This window comes from Macaca mulatta, chromosome 2 (genome assembly GCF_049350105.2).
Source record: "Macaca mulatta isolate MMU2019108-1 chromosome 2, T2T-MMU8v2.0, whole genome shotgun sequence".
NCBI classification, from domain to species: domain Eukaryota; kingdom Metazoa; phylum Chordata; class Mammalia; order Primates; family Cercopithecidae; genus Macaca; species Macaca mulatta.
The window spans coordinates 32,054,762-32,076,350 of record NC_133407.1 but is presented as its reverse complement, the minus strand read 5'-3'; the positions used below and the strand labels follow the sequence as shown (position 1 = coordinate 32,076,350).

At 41.7% G+C, this 21,589-nt stretch overlaps 1 protein-coding gene across 7 annotated transcripts in view; it reads right to left on the bottom strand.

Moving 5' to 3' along the window:
* RFTN1 (raftlin, lipid raft linker 1) overlaps positions 1–21,589 on the bottom strand; it is a 203,300-nt gene that overhangs the window by 110,548 nt on the left and 71,163 nt on the right. For all 7 annotated transcript variants that reach the window (XM_028843652.2, XM_028843654.2, XM_028843653.2 and 4 more), the window contains exon 3: positions 7,497–7,683. In XM_028843652.2, the coding sequence (XP_028699485.1) occupies positions 7,497–7,683 (187 nt within the window). The remainder of the gene's footprint in view (positions 1–7,496; positions 7,684–21,589) is intronic.

The following is a 21,589-nucleotide window of genomic DNA, read 5'->3' as shown; positions in this document are numbered from 1 at the left end:
AGCAATTGCTGTGTGTCGAAGGCAGGATGAGCAGCTCAAAGGGTGCATGATTACCTCTACTGATGTAAGCATTACACAGAAATCTCAGAGGCTGCAAGATGGCAGCCAGTGGCATGGGTTAGGGGCAAACAATGCTACTTTGGAAAAGTGAGGCTAAAAGAGAAGTTTTCACATAAAAACCCAGATTTCTGGCTTTTCTTGAAAAAAGTACAAGACCTGGCAACACCTGATAACCACAGGACAGAGGTGAGGCATTGACTCACCGCTTCCCAAGAGTCCCCATTCAATGAGCCAGGCCGCTGTAGGGATCTGATTTTGCAAGCTCTGTCTTAGAATAAAGACAGAGTCTTCAGGATTTTGGGTTCTGGGCCTCAAGAGGAGAAACAAAGGATAAGGGCTGAGCATTCTCTGAGATTTGCTTTCCTGGAAATAAAACAGCAAAAGCCAAAAGAATTGTTTCTCTTGTATCACTTGACCCTGGGTGGTCAAGGCTGACTCAATGAGTCATCTGTGTTGCTGAGTACAGCTTGCTGATATGGCCTAAGAGGAAACATTTCACAGACTCCAAGCATATGGTCAATTTGGGATGCAGCAGCTCCCTGTAGCTCTCAGCAACCCACTGCATCTCTGCTAAGGATCACTGGAGGAATCTGTTCTAGAACAAGGACTAGAACAAGCCTTGGCTAAGTCAGCAGCTACAGAAGTGGGCCCTGGCCTGAGGGGCTCACCACAGCTCCACACACAGCCTCCCCCAGGCTTGTTTCCAGCATCAGGCCCCCAGACTTCTCATGCCTGCTCTCCCACTGTTTCCCTTTGGACACCACGTTCTACTTGTTCCACTATGTCAATAATGGACAGGCCCTTCCCACTATTTCTCTCCCTATTCCAATCTACCCATCATGCCCAACCCAGAGCAAATGAGAGCCGCAGAGCCTCCTTTTCTAAAACACTCTTACTAACGAATTTCAGGTTAGAGATTCAAACCAAGACCTGTAGACTTAGCTGGGCAATTATAAATTATAAATGCAGAATATATTTTGCAACTCCCTAGTAGATAGATAAGTTTCTTGAAATCTAGGAGATCCTTAGAGTCATCTTTGCATGGTGGATTACATAGACACGTTTACCTTAGAAAAATCCAACTAAAAGGGATAAATGTTGACCACTTAAAACAGTGCCAGTTACTCTATTCAATAGGCAGATGTGCCCCAGAATGAACTCTAGAAGGGAGACGTGGAGTTCCTGTTCTCTCAATGTCAATTCCCACAAACGCCTCCCTAGGTGCAAACATTTCACCACCCTAGGTGTGATTCCAATGAATACTCACTATAAACCCAAACCAGCTTACCTCCCCATGGGGTTCACTGTTGGAAAAGCAATCTGATTCAGTCCTGAAGGACAATATGCATTGGTCAGGTAGAGAGATGCCACAGTATTACATTTTATGGGCACCTCAAAAGATTTTCAAGGGTAACTTTGACTGTACACATTTTCCACCTTCCAAAAGAATTTTAGAATTGTAGCCTCTGCATTAACTATAGCTCCTCCATGTGCCCCCATCCCAGTCCTAGGCCAAAAGTTGCCTGATAAATGTCCACAGAGTTCCTTAGTGTCCTGGTCTCTGGACCATGTAAGGCATTACTCTACGAAAGCTATAGCCAAATAACTTCAACTCATTCATGATGAAAAACACACCAATGACACCCTAGCTCCATGTGTGAACAATGATAATTCAACTGCTGAAAAATGACCAGTACTATGCAATTTGGTACTGCACTTACATCTATAACCATAAAACAACCTAGAATTAAACCCACACTCATGAAACATCAGAAGTGATGTTCTAATAACTGACTTCTCTTAGCCATCAAGTTTCAAGATCTTTAGCAACTCATTCTAAGGAAAACTGCTTCAAAAAAATGAAGGATCACTTAACTATACTTAGAATTCAGAGTGAGGGCAACTATATTGTCTATTAAAAATCACTAAGTGTTCCAAAGAAAGAGTTGAGAAAATGAAGTACAAACTCTCTTTCTACTTGTTCACTAAGTATTTCATATTCAGCTATTCATTCTTGAGTCAAAGTAACTTGAGTCAAAGTAACTGACTTGCCTAAATTCAACGCACTTAGAATTAAGAACAATTTACAGTTAGATGTGTGGCTAGGCCTGCCATGGTAAAATGAAATGGCAGTTATTAGAATTTTCAAAAGAAAAGATCAGGTAATTTTTCATGGATGTAAGTGAAATCTGTCAAAATGGCAGTGAGCTCAGAGGAACGTTACTGCACTTGAGAACTACTTTTGGAATGACTCATTAATAATTTAGTTAGACTGTCAACGATGCTCTCCAATTACTCACATACCACTAGAAAACATTTCATTAGGAGATTTAAATAAACTCTTCCTGCCTCATGCTCATTACTCCCCATGTCTGCCCAAAAGAAATCAGGCCCAAGTTAAAAGCTGCCCCTCCAGAAACATTTCCTTGGTTTCCCTTCCAGTGAGAAGTGGCATCTCCTTCTCCCAAACTCCCGTGGCATGAGACATATATCTCATTTACTTAATTAGACTGCAAGTGCCTGGAAGGCAGGCTCCACATTCAACTGAGCCTGGCACTTGCACCCTCTAACTTCCCACCACATAGGGCTACTAGCACAATATGCTGAAAAGAGTACACGCCCAGCAAGTGTTCATGAATGGGTAAGGGAATAAATGCAGGCTTGAGGAGTTCTGTTTGGTGGTTCTGACATATCCCAAAGCCCAGTTATTTGCTAAAAATTTTATGTGAACCCTTCAAACACATTAGGTTGATATTGAAGTTTCACACAGTCATCTCATAGTGATTCTTGGTAATGAACTTCATTTGGACTAACATTAATCGAGAACGTGTATCTACCTCTCTTTCAATGTGCGCCACTTGAAAAATATTAGCCAAATATTTCTTTCTCTTTTAACAGCTAACTCATTTCATTTAACAGCATCTATAGCTGTCAGAACTTTGGCAGACTTTGTGAAAAGTATCACTTTAACTGTCTGAATTAAAAATTAATCACAAAAGTCTTCCTTTGTTTCGTTTTTACTACTTAAACTCCCTATTGATAAAGTACTGTGGGTTTTTTTGCTTTTGTTTGTTTGTTTGTTTTTTGAGACAGGATCTTATTCTGTCACCCAGGCTGGAGTGCAATCACACAGTCACATCCCAGGAGTCTCCTGGCATGCGCCACTACACCCAGCTAATTTTTAAAATTTTTAGTAGATACTAGGTCTCGCTACACTGCCCAGGCTGGCCTGGAACTTCTGAGCTCAAGAGAATCTTCTGCCTTGGTCTCCCAAAGTGCTGGGATTATAGGTGTGAGCCACTGCACCTGGCCCTGATGTTTTTTTGTTTGCTTATTTTTAAGATCATTGAGGTCTTTTCCTCATAATACAAAAAAAAAAAAAAAAAAAAAAGCAGTTACTGCATTTGCTAGGAGAGAAAATTCCTGTACTTTAAAATTATATTTTACAATGACTCTGCTTCCAACCTCCACCACTCCTCCCACCCAATACTATTGGGGCTGGAAGTGGGGGTGATCCTCTTGATTATTTTTGCCTTGTTTTACATGATAAATTATCAAACTTTTCTTTTTCTTTTTTTTCCCAAAAAAGGCAGTTCCAAAGACCCAACACAAAGTTACCCAAGGAATTTCCTTCTCTGGATCTGCTTGTCCAGGAGCTGAAATGTTCATTAAGGTCACCAGGCAGGCAGTTCAGGAACTCTGGACAAAAGTGAGCTCAAACCCAAGGAGACTGCCAACTTCCCTTTCTTGAAAACCCTCCTGCATACAATGTCTCATTCCTCTCAACAGTTTGCTCATTTTTGGCTTCTGGAGAGTAAGTTCATTTGTTCATGCTACCTCAGTGGAAGTAAATAACCCCTATTGAGCCCCCAGCTTCGCTGCTGGCTTGTAATGCACTATTCCCCAAAGTGGTGGTTCTTATTTCTGACCCATCTTGTCCCATCAGATAACTCAGAGTTTGGTGCAAGCCTTGCAAATCATGTAGTACCAGCCCCTCATTGTAGCAGCTAGAAAACGGAGGACAAGAAAAATCCACTAATGTGCCCTTGCATCACACTAGTTACTAGTAGCCAAGTACAGTCTAGAACGCAGGCCTCCTGGCCACGAGTCCTGTGTTCTTTCTTACCTAGGCTGGTGCTTACAGCTCTCCTAGGAGTAGAGTGGCAAGCCCCAGTAGTGTTGCTGAGTGCCAGGCATGAAGCTAGGCAAGAATTAGGTCCTCTACACCCTTGCTACTCAAAGTGCATGCCACGGACCATCAGCATCTGCCCCACCTGGAAACCAGTTAGAAATGTCGAGTCCCAGGCCTCCCCGGAGACCTGCTATATGAGACTCTGCTCTTTAACCATATCCCCAGGAGACTCACAGGCACATTAAAGTTTGAGAAGTGTTGCTCCACAGCAGGGAGGAAAAAAAAAAAAAAAGATATGCCTTCACTTTCTGAGTTAAGCTCAGGCCATGTCCTGAGCTCATGTCACCTCCTATGGCAGATCACACTGAAGGGTGTGCTGGTGATCTAACCCAAATGGACTTGTCTTCTTTAAACACTAAGGCCGCTCAGATAATCTGCAGAATAGAATCCCTGGAGCCCCGTGGATGCCTTATGTAATCCATACAACACATTTGTCTGTTTTGTTTCCTTGCTGAAATTCTGATTTGCTTACAGACTACTGAGGGGTAAAATGCGGGAAATGTTGAGTAATAAAAGTACTTCTTTATGGAAGATGAAATATATCCTCCCCCACTTTTTTTTTCCTAATGTGATTCTCCGTAAGAATTGTGGGCAAAGGAACTCAGCACATGCTTCATGCCGGATTAAGAATGCAGGTACGGGAGTCAGCCTTCCTGGGAGCAAGGCAGAGCTCTGCTGGCTGCCATCCGTGTGACCTTGACAACTCAACCTTTGTGTCTCAGTACTGTGGGGCTTTTTTTGCTTTTTTTTTTTTCTGTTTGTTTGTTCATTTTTTGAGACAGGATCTCATTCTGTCACCCAGGCTGCAGTGCAGTCACACAGTCACATCCTAGGAGCCTCCAGTTCCTGGGCTCAAGTAATCCTCCCACCTCAGCCTCCCGGGTAGCTGGGACTACAGGCATGCGCCACTACACCCAGCTAATTTTAAAAATGTTTAGTAGATACTAGGTCTCGCTACGTTGCCCAGGCTGGTCTGGAACTTCTGAGATCAAGAGAATCTTCTGCCTTTAAAATGGGAACAAAAAAACCACTTTTGCTTTTCATCGCAGGATGCTAGAAAACCTCATAGGCATATGATACAGATGAAATTATAATGATCAAGCCTGGCATACAGTCAGTGCTCACTAAATATAAGCTACTGTCATTATACATATCCTATGCGTCAGTGTCATTTAAAACCACTGTGGCCCCCAGAATAGTTTCTTCTCATGATTGACCTATATAATGATCAACAGCCAATCAACATAAAGGAACCAATAATGGACTGGGCCTGGTGGCTTACACCTGTAATCCCAGCACTTTGGGAGACCTACGTGGGAAACTCTCTTGAGCTCAGAAGTTCCAGACCAGTCTGGGCAACATGGCGAAAACCGGTCTCTACCAAAAATAAAAAAAGTAGCCAGGTGTGGTGGCGTGCACCTGCAGTGCCAGCTACCTGGGAGGCTGAGGTGGGAGGATGGCTTGAGCCTGAGAGGCAAAAGTTGAAGTGAGCTGAGATCATGCCACTGTGCTCCAGCCTGGGTGACAGAGTGAGACCCCATCTCAAAGAAATAAAAAAGAAAATAAAAGAAACCAATATGCAGCCAGGCTCAGTGGCTCACACCTGTAATCCCAGTGGTTTGGGAGGCCAAGGTGAGAGGATCGCTTGAGGCCAGGATTTCAAGACCAGCCTAGGCAACATAGCGAGACCTCGTTTCTACGGGGGGAAAAATGAGAGAGAGAGAGAGAGAGAGAGAGAGAGAGAGAGAGAGAGAGAGAGAAAGACAAAGTAATACACATAAAAGGCAGACATTGAGAAAAGTCTCACCCTACTCAAAAACGTGTGAATTCTGGGTTTGAGCAAAAACATGCACCACCTTTCACTTCAAATTCTAATGTGTGTTGATGTAGTCTAAGAGCCCCAGAGCTTGATCAACCATGAAGAAATAAAGGAAAGGAAAGGAAAGAGGAGTCAGTCTTAGTCACGCAACCTCATGCCTCACAGCTGTCCCTTGTGAGCACACCAGCCAAATGCTTTGTCTACCTGCAAAGTGACTTTAAAAAGAGAGAACAAGGAGCTGCTCTGCACTCCCTTTTAAAAATGTGGCACATGCTGTCATTCCTTCTATGATAGTTGGCCAAAAGACAAATTTGATTTCCTTTCCCAGACTGCATTTTAATTTTAATTTTAATTTTTATGAAAGCAGGAGAAACATACTGCTCTCTCTATCCCATACTCATTGTTTTTTTTTAAGAAAAACAAAATTAATATTGTTCCTTTTGAAAGACGAACCCCACTTCTTTTTTCTTAATTAGGCTCAACTGAAATATAGGCATAAACATTCAACTGGGCGAGCCACTCTGAAAAACATCCCCAAGCCCTGAAAATCTAAATCAAGACCAAACCAATTATAGCATTTTATTTAGGTGGTGTTTAGTTTTTGTATTTTTTTAACTGTCAAGCGATTGACAGAATTTATGGTAGGCGCAAAATGTTCAAGTATTTCTAGACTTTGGGGGAAGACGTTAAGTTTGTATATAGCCTCTAAACAAAATCATTGGCTGGGCGCGGTGGCTCAAGCCTGTAATCCCAGCACTTTGGGAGGCCGAGACGGGCGGATCACGAGGTCAGGAGATCGAGACCATCCTGGCTAACACGGTGAAACCCTGTCTCTACTAAAAAATACAAAAAAACTAGCCGGGTGAGGTGGCGGGCGCCTGTAGTCCCAGCTACTCAGGAGGCTGAGGCAGGAGAATGGCGTGAACCCGGGAGGCGGAGCTTGCAGTGAGCTGAGATCCGGCCACAGCACTCCAGCCTGGGTGACAGAGCGAGACTCCGTCTCAAAATAAATAAATAAATAAATAAATAAATAAATAAATAAATAAATAAACAAACAAAATCATTGTATTTTCCAGCCATGCCTTTCAGTTTAAGAGTATTGCACTTTTACCGGCTGCATCATTCTGGGTGTATACTTCTTCTAAGGAGACATTTTTCTAGCTGAGTTTAATCCAGTGAGTTAAAAGAGGGAAAGAATGCAAAATGGAACTCTCTACTTGCAGTTGGACATGCATTTGCTTTTCATCGCAGGATGCTAGGAAACCTCTCTGGTTGTCTAACTTTTTGCCTCACTTGTCTGAGGGCTGAGGCCCTGTGGACAGCATGCAAATTTCAACCCCCAACCCCATCCTCTCACTTCCCCTCCTCTATTGAGCATACTTTAGCCACAACAGGATGCTACTCATTCACCCATGGAGGCCTTACCTGTCGGTTTTCTTGATCAGGATGGCTCTAAAGATGTGCTCCAGGGGCGTCTTCTCCCGCTCATGCGTGGGCTGCACGAAGGGGTGCAGGGCTGCCAGAGAGAAGCCCTGCTGGTACAGCTCCAGGAGCTGCGCGGGCAGGTCACGCAGGGAGGCCAGCCTCACCGCTGAGGACGCGGGGAGCTCCGCTGGAGTGGAGAGAGGAGAGGCTCATCAGAAACCCACCACAACGCCCACCCAGCTCTGCCCAAGCCCCGCTTCCCTTGCCCTCGGGGAGGATCCTCTAGGTCACTGCTAAAATGAGTTTGTCCCAGTTTTTACTGTCTTCAAACATACTTTATAAGCAGCCTGTCGTTTTCCAAATTACCCAAAGGCATTAATAATTGGATGTCAGCCAGGTGTGGTGGCTCAGGCCTATAATCCCAGCACTCTGCGAGGCCGAGGCAGATAGATCGCTTGAGCCCAGAAGTTTGAGACCAGCCTGGGCAACATGGTGAAACCTGATCTCTAAAAAAAAAAAAAAACCTCAAAATTAGCTGGTGCTTGTGGTCCTGGCTACCCAGGAGGCTGAGGTGGGAAGATCGCTTCAGCTGGAAACGGGGAGGTTTGCAGTGAGCCATGATCGGGCCACTGCACTTGAGCCTGGGCAACAGAGCAAGACATTGTCTCAAAAATGAAATAAAATAAAATAATAATGGAATGTCTTAGATCTAGAGTCGTCTTCTCACTGATCACAATGAAAAAGTCATTTCCACCCTCTAAAAATACAACAACAACAACAACAACAACAAAACAGAAATAAAGAAAGAAAGGAAGGGAAAAGAAGAAAAACACATTGAGCAAATATAAAAATACTAGGTGGCAAAAAGCAGCATAAACAAACTCAAAAGACAAACTGGAACAAAATTTCTGTGACCCTTAAGACAAAGGGCTAATTTCCTAAATTTGCGAACCCCACCTCGACCCCAAAATAATTTTTAAATGGGCAAAATATATGAATAGGCAATTGCCTTAAAAATGTAAAAGGCTAACCAATATTTGAAAAGACACTCTAATTCAGCATTAGAATTACACAAATCAAAACCAGGAATATTTTTACCGATTGAATTATTTTAAAATTTGGATTTTTAATTTACTTATTTTTGAGAAGGGCAAATAAGGTTCAAAAGTCAAAAGGTACAAATGTGTATTCAGTGAAAAGTCTACATCCTAGCCCTATCCTCTGCTTCCTACATTTATTTCCTTAGAGGCAATCAGTGTTATCTTTTTGTGTGTATATGCATTAACAATCAAATAATTCATACAAAAGTAAGTCAGTCTATATATTTCCCTCCTCTTCTACACAAATGTCAGCATAACATTACACACCTAGCTTTTTAAAATCAATTTTTATCAATTAACAGTATACTTTTCAGCCAGGGGCGGTGGCTCACGCCTGTAATCCCTGCACTTTAGGAGGCTGAGGCGGGCAGATCACTTGAGGTCAGGAGTTTGAGACCAGCCTGGCCAACATAATGAAACCCCACCTCTACTAAAAATACAATTAGTCGGGTGTGGTGGTGCATGCCTGTAATCCCAGCTACTCAGGAGGCTGAGGCGGAAGAATCTCTTGAACCCAGGAGGCAGAGGTTGCAGTGAGCCGAGATTGCGCGACTGCACTCCAGCCTGAGCAACAAGAGCTAAACTCCGTCTCAACAAACAAACAACAAAACAAAACAGTATACTTTTCTTAGAGACCATTTCATAGCAGTACACAGAGTTCTTTCTCATTCTTTTCTACAGATCCATTGTGTGATATACCATGGAGTATGCAAACTTTTGCTTTTGTAAGTAATCTCTTAGTGAAAAATATCATTCCTACATGATTTCACATGTGTGTGCTTATAGTACGTACAAAAAATAAATTCCTAGACGTGGAATTGCTGGGTTAAAAATATATGCATTGTGTGCCTGCATCAAAACATCTCATGTACCCTATAAATATATACACCTACTATGTACCCACAAAAAATAAAAAAATTAAAAAATAAATAAATAATTAGAGGTGTAAATATATATATATCACACACATATATATGTGTGCATTGTAATTTTTTTCGACGAGTGCTACATTTCCTCCATAGAGTAGTATGGATTTATCTGCTATCAGTGATGTATAAAGTTGTTTCTTTTCCCATACTCTGGCTACTCTCAGTAGAAAAAAAGATCCCTGTGAGATGGTAACTTATATTTCTCTTATTATGTAATTTGTATTTTTTTCTTATTAAACATTTCATATTTAAATGCTGTGTTTCCTTGTCTGTGAACTCTCTGTCCGTTATCTTTGCCTGGTGTCCTATTGGGTCATTGGACGTTTTTCTATTGGTTTGTAAGAACTCTTTACATATTAGGAAATTTAGTTTTTATTTATCTGTCCCCAATTTGGTGCTTGCCTTTTGACTTTGCATATGGTGGGTTTTGCCATGAAACACTTTTTTTTTTTTTTTTAGATGAAGTCTTGCTCTGTTGCCCAGGCTGGAGTGCAGTGGCGCTATCCCCACTCACTGCAAACTCTGCCTCCTGGGTTCAAGTGATTCCATGAAAAACTTTTTAAATGAAGCTGAATTTACCAATCTTGCTTTCAGTGGCTTCCGAGTTTTATGTCATAACAGAAAGACCTGGGATTATAAAACAATTCTCTTGTGAATTCTCATAATACATATTTCATTTTTTGCATATAAATCTTTTATCGATTTGGCATTTATCCCATGTAAAGTGTGCAGTACGAATTTAACTCCCCCCCACCACAGGGGTTTATCCATTTTTTCTCATTGATTTGAGAGGTGCCATATATCATATGCCATTTGTCATTCGTTATATTCCCAAATATCAGTTTATGACTGTGATCCATGAATCTATTTGTATAAAACCCTAGTTTAAACAATTTTAATTTCGTATTGTCTTTTAATATCTGCTTAACCTATTTATCAAATCTTCCTATATTCCTGTTTATATTTTGAATCTTCCTAATTTGTTTTTCTACATGATCTTTAAAAATCAGCTCAGTAAGTTTCCCTTCCTCCACTAAAAAAGTCTGTGGGTATTTTTATTGGGTCACATTCAAATCATTGCTTAACTGAGAATGAGTATTTTCACCATGCTGCAAGTTCCCATGCAAGAAACTGGCAAAATTTTGATTCGTTCAATTGTTCCTTTGGGTCCCTCTGGAGCATACTAAAGTTTTCTTCACACAGATAGTACATATTTATCAGGTTTATTCCTAGTTATTCTATATTTTATTGCTATTGGAATGATATGTTTTCTTTTTCACTTCTGTAATCGTCCCTGCGTGCAAGGGTGCTGGGGAAACAGGCATGGCCCTCATCGTGGTGGCAGTGAACCTTTCTTGAGGGCAGGATGCTATCGGCCTTCAAACCTAAAAATGCACACACTCTTTGCCCAGCAACCCCACTACTGGTAGTACTTCTATGACTGGACTCACAAATGTCTTTCAAGATATATGGACAAAGATATTTACTACTGGGTTGCTCTAATAGCAATCTTAATTGCAGGACCAGTTAAACACTGGAATACCCCAGTGATTAATCCTAGGAACCATTAAGAAGATTAGAGTAAATCTGTTATGTGCTGATACAGAAATGAGTCCAAGATACATTGCTAAGTTAAAAAAAAAAAGGTGCCTAACAGTGTTAATGGTATGGTCACTCTTGTGTAAATAATATTAGAAGGATGGACAGATATAAATAAAAATCTTTTTTTTTTTTCCTGGAAGAAATCACAAAAACATCAACGTTGAAGAGAGGGACTGGAAGAGGGAGGAAATGGTAGAAAGTCGTTTTTACTGTATTTTATACTTTTGATCCCATTACCACCAACAGGAGTCATTTGGGTGGAAGGCTTATGAGTCATTTTTATTTTTCTCCCTATATAAAAACAATATTATTAAAAAGTTTTTAATGTACCTTAAAAATAATGTGCTTTTTAAATTTTCTAATTTTTCTTAAATTTATTCTTCTTTATTTATTTTGAGACAGAGTCTCGTTCTGTCACCCAGGCTGGAGTAAAGTGGTGCCATCACAGCTCCCTGCAGCCTTAATCTCTTGGGCTCAAGGGATCCTCCTATTGCCTCAGCCTCCAGAGTTGCTGGGACTACAGGCACATGCCGGCATGTCCCGCTAATTTTTAAATTTCTTGTAGAGACAGGGTCTTGCCATGTTGCCCAGGCTGGTCACAAACTCCTGGTTTTAAACGATCTTCCTGCCTGGGCCTTAACGTACTGTTTTTTTTGGGTTTTGTTTTGTTTTGTTTTGTTTTTGAGACAGTCTCCCTCTTTGGCCTAGGCTGGAGTGCAGTGGCACGATCTTGGCTCACTGCAACCTCTGCCTCCCAGGTTCAAGTGATTCTCCTGCCTCAGCCTCCTGAGTAGCTGGACTACAGGCACACGACAGCATGCCTAGCTAATTTTTGTAATTTTAGTAGAGACAGGTTTCACCATGTTGGCCAGGATGATCTCGATCTCCTGACCTAGTGATCTACCCACCTCAGCCTCTCCCTAAAGTGCTGGGATTACAGGCGTGAGACACCGTGCCCGGTCAGTGTCCTCTTTTTAAAAAAAAATTTAAAACAAAACCTAGGGGTACTTAAGAACCACCTAACATCAGATACTGTAACTCTCATTTCCATACATCGTGCAAGAAATTTATAGGAAAAAATATCTATAGCAATGATTGACTCTAACACAAGCATTCAGCATCCTGGAGAAGGCTCTATTAATAAGAGTGACAAATGTAGGACTGGTCAGGAAAGCAGAAAAGTATACAATCTTTCTCCTGAAAGGTACATTCAGGACATGTTGCTAGATAAACAAATCCAAAGGTAAGTATGGTAAAGAATCCCGAGCCTCTCCGTATTCCCCGTGCATGGAAACCTGTCAAGGTATCTCACAAGCAGCTTCTTGGATGCAGGCGAGAGGGACCCTGCTCTAACCCTTGTTACAGCAGGGGTCCCCAAGCCTGGGGCCACAGACGGGTACTAGGGGCTGTCCGTACTAGAGGCTGCACAGCAGGAGGTGAGCGAGCATTATCACCTGAGCTCTGCCTCCTGTCAGATCAACAGCGGTATTAGATTCTCTTAGGAGAGTGAACCCTATTGTGAACTGCGCATATGAGTGGTTTATGAGAATCTAATGCCTGATGATCTGTCACTGTCTCCCATCACCTATAGATGGGACCGTCTAGTTGCAGGAAAACAAGCTCAGGGCTCGCACTGAGTCTGCATTATGGTGAGTTGTATAATTATTTCAATATATATTATAATGTAATAACAATAGAAATAAAGTGTACAGTAAATGTAATGCACTTGAATCATCCCAAAATCACCACCCCGCCCAACCCTATATGTGGAAAAACTGCCTTCCATAAACCAGTCCCTGGTGCCAAAAAGGCTGGGAACTGCTGCTTTAGAGCAAGGGTCCTCAAAGCACACAACCTGGTCCAGCAGCAGTTGGGAACTTGTTAGAAATGAGAAAACTTACCCGGGCGTGGTGGCTCAGGCCTGTAATCTTAGCACTTTGGGAAGCCAAGGCGAGCGGATCAGAAGGTCAAGAGATCAAGACCATCCTGGCTAACACGGTGAAACCCCATCTCTACTAAAAATACAAAAAATTAGCCAGGTGTGGTGGCACACGCTGGAGGCTGAGGCAGGAGAATCGCTTGAACCTGGGAGGCGGAGGTTGCAGTGAGTCGAGATGGCGCCACTGCACTCCAGCCTGGGCGACAGAGCGAGACTCCGTCTCAAAAAAAAAAAAAAAAAAAACCAAAAACAAAGAAATGAGAAAGCTTGGGTCCTACCCTAGACTTACAGAATCAGAATCTGAGCCATCTGTGTCTCACAAGCTCCCCAGGGAGTTCGACTGCCCCCAAGGGTTTCACCTTGGCCCTCTTCCACCCACTCTACTCTCCACAGGCAAGAAAACCTGTGACCAGCACCCAGCTTCACATAGCCCAGCCCCTAGAACCCCCTGCCTTGTCAGCCCTGGGCCCGATCTGGGGACCATGCAGACTTACTCCTCAGTCTGCAGGGAGGGTGGATGGTGCCCTTTGTGTGCACTCCCAGGCCCAAGGCAGGGCAGAGACTAAGAGCTAAGAGGAGGCAAGTGAGGAGATAACTCACCACAGGTACAAATTTTAAAGGAGCTCAATATCCATGATAAATAAATATTTAATGTAATATGTGATAAAATAAAAATCAGGGCAAAAAATTAATGATGAACAACATATCAAAATTTTTGATAAAGATAAGATCAGGCTGAGTGCCAGTGGCTCACGCCTGTAATCCCAGCACTTGTGGGAGGCCGAGGCAGGAGAATCGCCTGAGCCCAGGAGTTTGAGACCAGCCTAGGCAATAAGCCAAAACTCCATATGTACAAAAAAATACAAAAATTAGCTGAGTGTGGTGGCATGTGCCTGTAGGGCCAGCTACTAGGGAGGCTGAGATGGGAGGATCACTTGAGCCCAGAGAGGTCGAGGATGCAGTGAGCTGAGATTGCACCACTGCACTCCAGCCTGGAGTGACTGAGTTACCTTATAAATAAATAAATAAATAAGGATAGGATCGGTGTTTTTTCCTTTCACCTTAAGCCCCAATACAGCTCGCAGAGTACTGTCACTAATCCTGTCTTTATTTATTATAAAATGTTGCCTCACTCCCCTCACCCTAATCCTGGCCCAGTCCAAGATCTCCTTTTGTCCTCTTGTCCCAGATCCTGCAAATGCTGGGTGTGGACTTCATGGAAATCAGGGGCAGGTTTCATCTGCTGTCAACAGATTACAAGGCTGCTGAACCAAAAGGGCAAAACCACACGTGGCGGAAACACTGTTTGTTTTATTTGAAAAACTGAATGGACTTCGGTGGGAGTGTAAGCCTTTATGGAGGGCAACTGCATGTTGTCAATCAAACCTAAAACTACTATCCAGCACTGAGATCCCCTCTTCTTTGATAAAACTATATACAAACAGCATCTGTGAGGCATTGAATACGAGCCCTCAAACTCAGCCAGTCTCTACAGTTCAATATTCTTTAAACGTTTCAAATTTTTCAAACTCTTCCTGCTATAATAAAATAAACCTTGAGAGTTTGGTAATTAATATATTTGTTTCCTCTTATGCACCACACTAAAATAAAAAATAAAAGCAGTTAATATGTTTAGAAGACAGGGTTCTTGCTGGGCATGGTGGCTCACACTTGTAATCGCAGCACTTTGGGAGGCTGAGGCGGGTAGATCACTTGAGAGCAGGAGTTCGAGACCAGCCTGGCCAACATGGTGAAACTCTGTCTCTACCAAAAATACAAAAATTAGCCGCGCATGTTGGCATGGGCCTATAGTCCCGGCTACTCTGGGGGCCGAGGTGGGAGGATCACTTGAGTCCAGGAGGCGGAGGTTGCAGTGAGCCGAAATCACACCACTGCACTCCAGCCTGGGAGACAGAGTAAGACCTCTGTCTCAGACAAAAAAAAAAAAAGACAGGGTTCTATACCAGCTGCTTTCCTCACTGCCTGCTAACCCCCGGCATGTGAACACTCAATTTCTTTGTATAAAATGGTGATAACAACATCAACCAGTCTTCCATCATAGCATCATTGTGAGGATCAAGTGGGATGATGTGTGTGTAATCTACAGAGCACAAAACAATCACGGGCGGTGGCACTGGCTGTGGCAAATGGGAGGACTGGTCACCCTGGGATGGGATGACAACATGATATGGGGCCATGAAATCCTTCCCCATTCCCACCCACACCCCTTAACCTCCATGCTCCCAAATCAGTGCACTAAAAATGTTACTCCATCAACCACTTTATATTTAAATGCTGCCTGAATAAAACATAATACCTTTTAAATTTTTATCTTTAAAATCTAAAGATGTATTTCCTGTCAAAGCTAAGCAATTTTATGGCTTTAATTTTTGGTATGCATGCTGTCAAAGTAAGTTTAGCTTCATGGTTAAAAGAAACAAATAAAAATGAATCTCAATGATCTTAAAGCAATAAAAAAAAAAAGGCTCCTATTGTAAGTATGATTAAAGACCTTAATCTCATGTTTCTATTTGAACCCTAACCTTAAAAATACAAAAGAAAACACAGTTCTTACGAAGTGACCAGTTCCCCAGTGTTGCTCCTAGGTAAACAAACAAAGGAATGGTTTCTCCATTTGGATGGACATAGCAATTGTAGCCTGTTGGTCTCTTTCTCACCCTACTTATCAGAGTAACCTCTCCACTATTTTGTTTTGTAATAGTTGCCTGATTTCATTTACAAATTATGTAACCTTGGGCAAACTATATAGCTCCCTCCCCATCTCTTGGGACCCTCATTTACAAAATGAAGACTTTGAATGGGCAATTGCAAAAGGCACTTTCAACTTTAAAATGCAATAATTTTAGTATTTCAATTTGGAGGCTAAGGTACCAGTTTCTAACTAAAAAGTAACATTGGATAATATAACAAATGTTTTCAATGTTAACTGAAAGAGTTCCCCCAAACCAGAGCTAGAATTGGAATACGGAACACCCACATGGCATGTGTGGGTGACGGCAGGGAGGAAGGAGAGGCTGGAAGATACCCGCTGCCAGTGGGCGGGAGAAACATCACTGCTGTCCGAGGGTTCCGGCCTTCTGCCTGCCCAGGCACTAGGGATTCTGGGTTAACCGTCCTCCGGGGCAGTGTGGGGAGCTTTTCAGAGGAGTTCTAGGGAAGAGAGGCCTGCCCAGTGGTGGGAGAGAAAACAAGTGTTTCAAGTATCACTGAGGATGATGGGTCTCCTTCATCCTAGAGGAGAGCTACAAGAAAACGGCGTGGGTTATTCTGAAGTTACTTTGGCTGCCTGGCCTTTGACCAGGACCTGACTCTAAGGCTGAACTACATGAATCGTCTCATCATAAGTTAAAATTTCTAATTATAACTTCATAGTCTGAAGACAAGGGACACTGGTGAGGCTGTCTTAGCCACCGTTACCCTCCAAAAAGAGAAAATGCCAGCCTACTCAGAGTGGGCTGCAGCCGCGAGGGCTGACCACACCTTTCTCTCCACTTTCTAATCCGTCAGGTTCTATAGTCTATCTATAGTGATCCCACTCGCCTTATCTGGGAAGGACACCCACGTGCTCCCACACTGCCACAATCTTAGCTCACTGAAACCTCCGCCTTCTGGACTCAAGTGATCCTCCTGCCTCAGCCCCTTGAGTAGCTGGGATTACAGGTGTGTGCCAACATGCCCAGCTAATTTTTGTATTTTTAGTAGAGACAGGGTTTCACCTTGTTGGCCAGGCTGGTCTTGAACTCCTGCCCATCTTCATCCCATACCAGGGCTTTGTCCTGCTGCAGTGCAAAGGACAGTTCTCTCCTGGCTTCTCCCCAACCTGGGCAGGGGCAGAGTCTCATCTCCTTACTGGACAGAGGGCTTGGTGCAGATCCCAACGCCAGTAACAGAGACATCTGCGGGCCAGGGAAATAAAGTAAACAAGAGACACGAGCCAGGGGGACAGCAATGACCACCTAGGCCCCATCTTGCCCAAGGGGGCAGCATCTTGTCCTTCTTGCCTGGTTGCTGCTAATAGGCAAGTGGGCCCATTGATGCCAGAACTTCTCACTCTTACTTTCAAGAAGTCTGGAATCTTAATCTTCCTAATCTTCAAATGTGGCAAGTAATTGTCATTTTATTTTCAATCCCATATAGCCAAAGCCAAGACCTGGCAGCCTGCAGAGTATGGATGCGGGCATTTCATAAAGGTGGGGGATGGATGCCCTGCACTCCTTCCTATCGCTGACCCTGGCACTGTCCAGGCACGGTGTGAGCATCAGTCATCATGCACGGAGGAGGATGCCATTCTGTTCATTCCCACATCATCACAAGGTACATCAAAAGCTTCAAAGACACATCTGCAGGTGTTTGACACTGGCCTCTATTTCCTAATTCCTCTTTTTTTCTGTACTGGCACTGAGATGAACAAAAAGTTTAGAATCACATGATTGCATTTTGAATCTTTGGGAAATCTTTTTTTTATTCTGGACTCTATTACCAATAACAGACTTTTCTAAAATCAAAATATAGAAACTACTGCTGAAAAGGTATTTTGGGTGGCATGAGAGTCCAAACGTCTTTTGAAATAAGTGTTTTGTTTTTCTTTCAGAAAATAATTCCATATAAATAAATAAACCATTATTCCAAGAACAGAAAAAAAAAAAAAAGGAAAAGAAAGGAATGAAAACAGAGAACAAAACATAATCCACAAAACCACACATTTCTTAACACTCCTGGGATAAAGTAAATTTTGTTTTTGCTATGACTATGTTTTGTTTAGCAAAAAACATTCTGCAGCCCCATTTATTCTCTGGAAACGAAGCCCTTCAGACATTTGCAAAGGGCCAAAGTCAGGTCTTTGCTATTTCAAACTTTCTTATTGGGAAAGTATCAGCCTCCAACACAAGAAAGAAACCACTGCATACAGCAACTGCCCATTTCGCTCAGCTCTGTAAAGCAGGAAACAGCAGGCTGAACTGCAACAGCTTCTATTATTTTGCCCAGAAATCATCTGTGACTTTAACCTAATTATTCAAAGTCCAACTTTGCTTTTCTAATTACATTCGCTAATGGATCTGTCAATACGAAGGAGTGCAACATGAGACAGACACCATCTCCCTCGGGAAATTTCCCTCACAGGTGAAGCTGATAATGACACTGCTCAACCAAATCTCTCTTTTTAAAAAAGTTCCTTCAAGACTGCTGGTGCTATAACATCAATCTGCCTGGGCTTTGCAGTAGATCCAATTTAGCAAAACACTAAAATCCATCACTTTTCGATGCGGGACTTTTTATTGTATAGGTAGGAAATAGGAGCCCAATTTTTAAAATAATGTTTGCAGAAGGCAAAGCCCATGTCTTCTGTATATGTCATTTCTAAATCTGTGGAATAAGTTAAAATGTTTGTTCCAGGGCTTTAAAAATTTAGACTTCTGTCATTTTCTCATTAAACAAATTCATGTTTCTGAAACTTAAAAACACACACACACACACACATATCCAGGCTCAGGAGACCACACCACTAAAATACTATTTTTAAAATTTGAAGTGAAATTTCCATAACATAAAATTAATCATTTTAAAGTGAACAATTTGGTGGCATTTAGTACATTCATGATGTTGCATAACCATAAACTCTATCTATACGTTCTGAAACATTTTCATCCCCCTCAAAGGAAACCCCACGTCCATTACGCAGTTGCTCTTCCCATTCCCCTCTCTCCCCGAGCCCTAGCAATCGCCAACATGCTTTCACAAAAGAACTATTCTTTTTTAAAATTGTAATTGATTTTTGTTGTGTATATTTAAAGAGTACAACATGATGCTTTGATGTACATATACTTAGCTCAAATGATTACTACAGTCAAGATAACCAACATAACCATCATCTCACATAGTTAGTTTTCCTTTTTGTGTATGGTAAGAGTACCTAAAATCTATTCTCTGAGCAGATTTCCAGTATATGATGTTATTAGCTATAGTCCCTGTGTTGTACATTAGATCTCTAGATTTACTTATCATACATAACTGCAACTTTGTACCTTTGAGCTACATCTCCCCTTCTCCCTGACCCCCTAAACTACAGTTCTACTCTCTGTTTCCGTGTATTTGATTTTTAGTTTAAGATTGCACATATATGAGAGATTATGTAGTATTTTTCCTTCTGTGTCTGGCTTATTTCACTTAGCAGAATGTCCTCTAGGTTTACCCAGGCTGTTGTAAATGGAGGATCATCATCTTTTTTAAGGCTGAATAATATTCCTTTGCGTATATATACCATAGTTTATTTATCCAGTCATCTATTAATGGATATGTAAGTTGTTTCCATATCCCGGCTATTGTGAATAATGCTGAATGGAGCACAGATATTTCTTCAACATACTGATTTCATTTCCTTTGGAGAAATACCCAGTAATGGGATTGCTAGATCATATGATATTTCTATTTTTAATTTTTGATGAACCTCCATATTGTTTTCCATAATGGCTGTGCTAGTTTACATTCCCACCAATGGAGTGCAAGGGTTCTCTTATTCTCCACATCCTCACCAGCACTTCTTATCTCTTGTATTTTTGATAGTAGCCATTCTAACAGGTGTGAGCTGATATCTCACTGTGGTTTTGATTTGCATTTCTCTGATGTTTAATGACATTAATAACCATTCTTTCCTATATGCGTGGACCACTTTTATATCTGCTTAGGAGATATGTCTATTCAGGCCCTCTGCCCATTTTTCAAGTTGGGTTATTTGTATTCTTGCTATTGAGCTGAATGAGTTCTGAAACGCTATTCTTAATACCTTAATTAAACCATGGATGAACACACAGGGGAATCTCAGTAAGACTAAAAGAACTTCTTCAAGTTTGTATAAACCTAAGATTCTGCAGGTCAATTAGGGAGTAACTGGCAAAGTGACAGATGCCTCACCAAATGAATTAAGTTGCCAGCCAGACCACAAATGACTGTTAAAGCATCAGGCTGTGGTGACAGTGGGAGGGCAGGGAGAGTTAAGTTGTTATTGGTTTGCTTGTCATTTCAGAGAATCACACATAGTCAATGAATGACACACACACACACACACACACACACACACACACCACTGTACCATAAAAATTCAGTGTCCAAGTATTTGTAAGGAGACTGCCTCAACAATTTCCATTGACTGTATCCATTAATAAAACCCAGAAGATAGCATTATTGCTCATCTCACTAGTCCATTTTGTCAGAGAAGACACAGGCTAAGATACATCAAGAAGCCTTTTTAAGAAACACCAGGTCTCCTGATGCTTAGATTTACTAGTGGGTACTCAAATATTAAAAGCAACCAGCTAGAAATGGAGCCTCGAGTATTAACAAAATATTTCATACATTTAAAAGTACTTTTGTTAGAGAAGACACAAAGGATCACCAATTACTCAGAATCGGTAACCAAACTCATCCATACCAAATCCAAGAAGAGCTTTTTGTGAGTCAGAAGAAAGCAAATTATGAATGTTTTAAGCCATTTTCCTAATGAGTATGATAGCTGACATTCTTGGTAGTTCTCCTGATTTTGAGAGTACATTATGCTGATGGCATCAAAGACTAACCACTAATGAATATGTACAAACAATATAAAAATTAAACTACTGTATTTACAATGTAAAATGATTTGTCATAGAAATCCTGTATGGATTTTCTATTATAAAATCTCAAGACTTAATTTCTCCATATCCTTATGGGTTTTTTCCAGGCACTGCGGCTTCCTCCCACATCCCAAAGATGTGCACGTTAGGTAAACAGGCATGTCTACAGTGTCCCAGTTTGAGTGAGTGTGAGTGTGTCTATGAGAGTAGTCCTGCAATAGAATGACATCCTGTCTAGGGCTGGTGCCTGCCTTGCATCCTGAGCTGCTGGGACAGGCTCCGGCCACCCAAGACCCCGAACTGGAATAAGCGAGTTGGAAAATGAATGAAGGAATGAATACAAATAATTGTAAAATAAAAATGTGTAAAGTCTGTGATAATCACACAGATGCACAACAATAAACAATGTGGAATGAAAGAACTTGGCGAGCCCACCAAATTTGTTATTGTTTTTGAACTTCGTGTTGGAAAGAAGTGCTCCTTACAAGTTTCACTTTGCAGACATTTATTCCTTGATTTAACCCACCACCACTACAACCACCATCACTCACTGTTTTACCAAAAATTGGGTAAGTCATTACCTTACTTGTTTTATTAATATTTCTTAACTGTATGTACAGCTCACATTTATTTCCATGTTTAGTATTAGAAATGTTTTGGTCTTCATGGAGAAGTTGGGTAATGTTTTTGTGGCCAGAAATATGCCATAGGAATTTAACTCTTGATTTTCTCAATTAGCCTATGGTAAAATTGGTTTCATTATACACTGTTTCACTTACAGTTGCAGTTTCCAAGAACCTACTGACAATGTTAAGTGAGGACTTACTATGCAGAGGTAAACAGTACCGAAAACAATGCTGTTGCAGCCAAGCTCTTAGAGAAAACATATAAGAAA